This window comes from Salvelinus namaycush, chromosome 34, assembly GCF_016432855.1.
Source record: "Salvelinus namaycush isolate Seneca chromosome 34, SaNama_1.0, whole genome shotgun sequence".
Classification (NCBI taxonomy): domain Eukaryota; kingdom Metazoa; phylum Chordata; class Actinopteri; order Salmoniformes; family Salmonidae; genus Salvelinus; species Salvelinus namaycush.
The window spans coordinates 30,641,491-30,646,490 of NC_052340.1; the positions used below are offsets into that span (position 1 = coordinate 30,641,491).

The following is a 5,000-nucleotide window of genomic DNA, read 5'->3' on the forward strand; positions in this document are numbered from 1 at the left end:
ACCGATCTCGACAAACCATTTCTGCATGGACCTCGCTTTGTGCACAGGGGCATTGGCATGCTGAAACAGGAAAGGTCCTTCCCCAAACTGTTGCTACAAATTTGGAAGCACAGAATTGTCTAGAATGTCATTGTATGCTGTATCGTTAAGATTTCCCTTCACTGGAACTAAGCGGCCTAGCCCAAACCATGAAAAACAACCACAGACCATTATTTCTTCTCCACCAAACTTTACAGTTGGCACTATGCATTCGGGCAAGGACATTTTTTTTTTTTACTGCTACGCACTTCAGCACTCGGCAGTCCCGTTCTGTGAGCTTGTGTGGCATACCACTACGTGGCTGAGCAGTTGTTGCTCCTAGACGTTTCCACTTCACAAAAACTGCACTTACAGTTGACCGGGGCAGCTCTAGCAGGGCAGACATTTTACGAAATGACTTGTTGGGAAGGTGGTAACTTATGACGGTGCCACATTGAAAGTCAATGACCTCTTCAGTAAGGTCATTCTACTACCAATGTTTGTCTATGGAGATTGCATGGCTGTGTGCTCAATTTTATACACCTGTCAGCAACAGGAGTGGCTGAAATACCAAAATCCACTCATTTGAAGAGGTGTCCACATACTTTTGTATATATAGTGTAGTTTGAAAAGAACATGCTGGCTCTTTAAGGTAGAGGAAAGAAGGAGAGTCTCTCTTTGCCCTCAGGTTTGAAAACAGATCGCTTTGTTGTGAAAGAAAAGGCTTTGTGAGGATGCCTCAGTCCCCTTCAGAAGAACACTCACTGTCTTTTAGGACTGAGACAAGAGCCACTGAATTTCAGCACCAAAAGAAAACAAAGCATTTGGAAGAAAGGGGAAAACGATATAGTTTGAACCTTATTATTCTTCGGTTTAAAGGAAGCAATTGTTCTGTCTGGGCAAGCCCAGTTTATGTGTGTTTAGTGTGTTGCATTCTGGGGTTTTGGCTGGCTATTCATGGGGTTCTGTCGTTCTTTCTCTCATGCTTTATGTCTGGAGTGTATTGGAAGCTTTGTTGTGTGGCCTGGTGAGTGGGTATCTGCCAGGGTTTGGAAGCTTTGTTGTGTGGCCTGGTGAGTGGGTATCTGCCAGGGTTTGGAAGCTTTGTTGTGTGGCCTGGTGAGTGGGTATCTGCCAGGGTTTGGAAGCTTTGTTGTGTGGCCTGGTGAGTGGGTATCTGCCAGGGTTTGGAAGCTTTGTTGTGTGGCCTGGTGAGTGGGTATCTGCCAGGGTTTGGAAGCTTTGTTGTGTGGCCTGGTGAGTGGGTATCTGCCAGGATTTGCATACGGGTCAGTTGATGAAGTTTTAGTAGCTGGATGTGTGGGTTAGTGCATTTCAGTAGGCTACTGTGGAAGATATTGTGGGCTATTTGAAGACTAATGTGCAGGTAGTTGTCATTGTGTGGAGAACATTGTTGAGGTTTTAGTCAGTGGATGTGTAGGTAGTTAGTTGTCATTGTATCGCCAGCTTTTGTGTGGTTTTTGCAGATGGTCGCGTCGGCCGTTTTGTTTTGAACAGATGTTTCCACTTTCCCATCGTCTCACACGGTGAGCCCAATTCACCAACACAATCCCCACCACCCCGACAAAATGACTCGTTAACTCTCAGAAGCCCCCTTTCCTTATCCCACACCCCCACATGTGCTTCAGCTTACAGACAACACAAGGAGAGGAGAGAGGGGTGAGGAAGGGTGACAAAGAAAATACTAAAGCAATAGAGGGTTGAATGAGTGAAAGAAGCGAGAGGGATGAAGGGAGGAATGTCCCAGTCTATAAGGGATTCCATTTTGAGCCATTCCAGAATAGAACAGTAAGTCACCAGTCCCTTTGATCTCCCGGCACCAGGATCTGGCACCTGACAAAACCCTACCGCTCTGAAAGGAGGCATGGGGAGAGAGAGAAGGAGTTGGAGGAGAGATGGAGAGAGGAATAGGGACATGAGGAAAAGGAAATGGGGATATAGAGAAAAATACTATTACAGAGGGAAGGTTGTGTGAATGTTAATGGAGAATCAGACGATATAATGAGGGCTCCTTAGCTAGACTCAATAAAAATATGAATTTCTCTGTGTGTGTGTCTGTTAATGTGTGTATGTGTCTGTTCATGTTTGTGCGTTTGTGCGTTTGTGTGCGTGTTGGTCATGGCCGGTCTGGGCGGTGATAAATCCATGTGGTCTTAAGGGAGATTCCTTAGTAAAGCCTCAGTCTTCCAGACCACCCAGCATTGTGGTCTCTTTCTCTCTCTCACACACACACACACACACACACACACACACACACACACACACACACACACACACACACACACACACACACACACACACACACACACACACACACACACACACACACACACACACACACACACACACACACACACACACACAGGCACACACAACAACTCCTAATGGGAAGCAAATTCCCTGGCTTTACTAGGATTTCACCCTCTCTTCCTAGTGCCTTTTCCTATCCGCAGGGCAAGGAACTATTATAAACACTTCTCTATGTTGACATACGCTTTCAAACTATTTCCAAGATGCAAAATCCAGACCACAAATGAAGATGCCAACTGATCTCTATGTCAAAGGGGGATTTTGAGGGTTGCAAATAATTCTGCTGAAGAATAAGGCGGTGACTATTTGGTAGTGGAGGTCACCTCAGGGCAGATTGATTATCACAGAGTAATAAACTCCTCAGATCTCTCCTCACACCACTCTCAACCTCTCTTTATCATTACACAGAGGCCGTGGCTCAAAGACCCAGAAGCACGCACCTCAATTAACTCTCCCCCCAGCTTTCAGTGAGGGGTGATCAGTCTAAACCAGCTGGACTTCCCCCCTGCCTCCCCTGGTCAGCTTCCTGGTCATAGCACATTGACAAAACCCCCTCTTAAACCTGACGTTTCTCTTAAAACTCTCAAACGGTCACAACCCCTTAACACAATACCCATCCCTGTCGTGCCTCTGTGACGCATTTTGGCGTTAAAGATTGTCAAAGATCCTGAACAGATAGAGAGATAACACAAAGCACCTTCCGTTTTAATTCTCCCCTCTGTCTTCCACTGTGAGAAGAAGACTAGAGGCTCTCCTCTCCTCTAACCCCTGCCGGCGTGAATCAAAGAGGACCTTAGAGCTGAGCGTTAGCTGGTGAAGCGGCAGGGATTGGAGCTGATTGACTGGGAGGGGATGAGGAGATAAAGACTCAGCATGTAGTAGCAAGCCGGGCTGAGCTGGGCTGGGCTGAGCTGGGCTGGGCTGGGGGATACCAGAGGCTACGCTAATCCTGTGGCTAGCTAATGTTAACGGGGGAGGGAGAGGAAGACACACAGGGAAAGGAGCCCAGTTTCATTATTGTGGCTCAGAGTAAGGGATTTCCCTCACTTTTTGGGGTTTGTGGACTTTCTTGTGTGTGTGTGTTCTTTGTGTGTGTGAGTGTCTGTGTGAAACGGCACGACTTTGAGTTAGTGTGGTGGATGCATGTGGGACTTTGAGTTAGTGTGGTGGATGCATGTGGGACTTTGAGTTAGTGTGGTGGATGCATGTGGGACTTTGAGTTAGTGTGGTGGATGCATGTGGGACTTTGAGTTAGTGTGGTGGATGCATGTGGGACTTTGAGTTAGTGTGGTGGATGCATGTGGGACTTTGAGTTAGTGTGGTGGATGTATGTGGGACTTTGAGTTACGGTAGTGTGGTGGATGCATGTGGGACTTTGAGTTAGTGTGGTGGATGCATGTGGGACTTTGAGTTATGGTAGTGTGGTGGATGCATGTGGGACTTTGAGTTAGTGTGGTGGATGCATGTGGGACTTTGTTTTGAACACTACTCAAAGTGTTTGTGTTTTGTCTCATGAATTTATGAATATGGATTTACAAATTCATGCCTTTGAATGCCTTTTTGGGACTTTGTGGGACTGATGGACTTACCCAGCCTTGTATAAAAACACTCAGATAATTACACACTTTTATTCTATGGGGAAACGATCCCTCTCCACCCACACAGAACACACACCTCCCCTTCTCCTATACCTCCGGCCCCAGGGCTCAATGCCATTTGCTGGTCCTGCCAAGGACTCAGTGATTGACAGGCTACTTGGCCCAATCGGTATCCTGGCTGTCTGAACCGCACCTCTCACAGAACCCATCTTTTGTCCTCCTCTTCTGGTCCAGTGCTCTTGGGTGAAATGCAACCCTCTAGACTTCCCAGATTTTATGGAAACGGGTACAGTCGAGAGGAACTCCTTGAAAGCCGAGATCTCAGATTTAGCTGTCAATCAAGAGGAAAGGGTAGCACCAACCTTCGCCAGAGTCAGAAAAGTGTCACCTAGGTTACAATTTGAGGCATGTGTAGTGTAGTGAGGTGTAGTGTAGTGTAGGCCTTATGGACTGAGAACCTGGCTCAGAGGAGACACTGGGCAAAAAGAGGTGACATTTGTTTGTTAATTGTGTTGTAACGCCCATGGCTTTGTGTACATTGCACATTGCAGCCCTGCCAATAAAGCATAGTTTAATTCTAGAGAGGGAGGAGGGGCGGTTATGTGATATTTTTTGTAACTCTTGTGTGGTAACTTCTCTCTTCTCTATTAGTCTGATGATAGCCAGCCATAGGGCATTGGTGAAATGTCTGGCTTTCAGAGGAGGAAAATGATGACAGATGGGTAGAGCTGGAGAAAATGAATAGAAGATAGAAACCTCAGTCAGCTTGTTGAATCGCCCAACAAGAGAAGGAGAAATAGAAAGCCAGAGAGAGAGAGATAGATATGATGGAAAGAGAGCAGCATTACACAGTGAGTGGTTTTACTATCTTGTGGTGTGTACTACCTGTGAGAGTTCCCTGCCGACTGACTTTGTCTCCCTCGCTATCTGTGTTCTTGCAGCCTGTAAGATTGGCTACTACCGTGCCCTGGCCACAGACGGTGCCTGCTCCAAGTGTCCTCTCCACAGCTACTCTGTCAGAGAGGGATCCACATCCTGTGCCTGTGACAAGGG

The 5,000-nt window shown here is 46.8% G+C and overlaps 1 protein-coding gene across 2 annotated transcripts in view; it reads left to right on the forward strand.

Annotated features, from left to right (window-relative positions):
* LOC120029002 (ephrin type-A receptor 4) overlaps window positions 1-5,000 on the forward strand; it is a 79,988-nt gene that overhangs the window by 28,390 nt on the left and 46,598 nt on the right. For both annotated transcript variants that reach the window (XM_038974287.1, XM_038974288.1), the window contains exon 4: window positions 4,889-5,000. This exon is cut by the window's right edge and continues 44 nt beyond it. In XM_038974287.1, coding sequence (XP_038830215.1) covers window positions 4,889-5,000 — 112 coding nt within the window. The remainder of the gene's footprint in view (window positions 1-4,888) is intronic.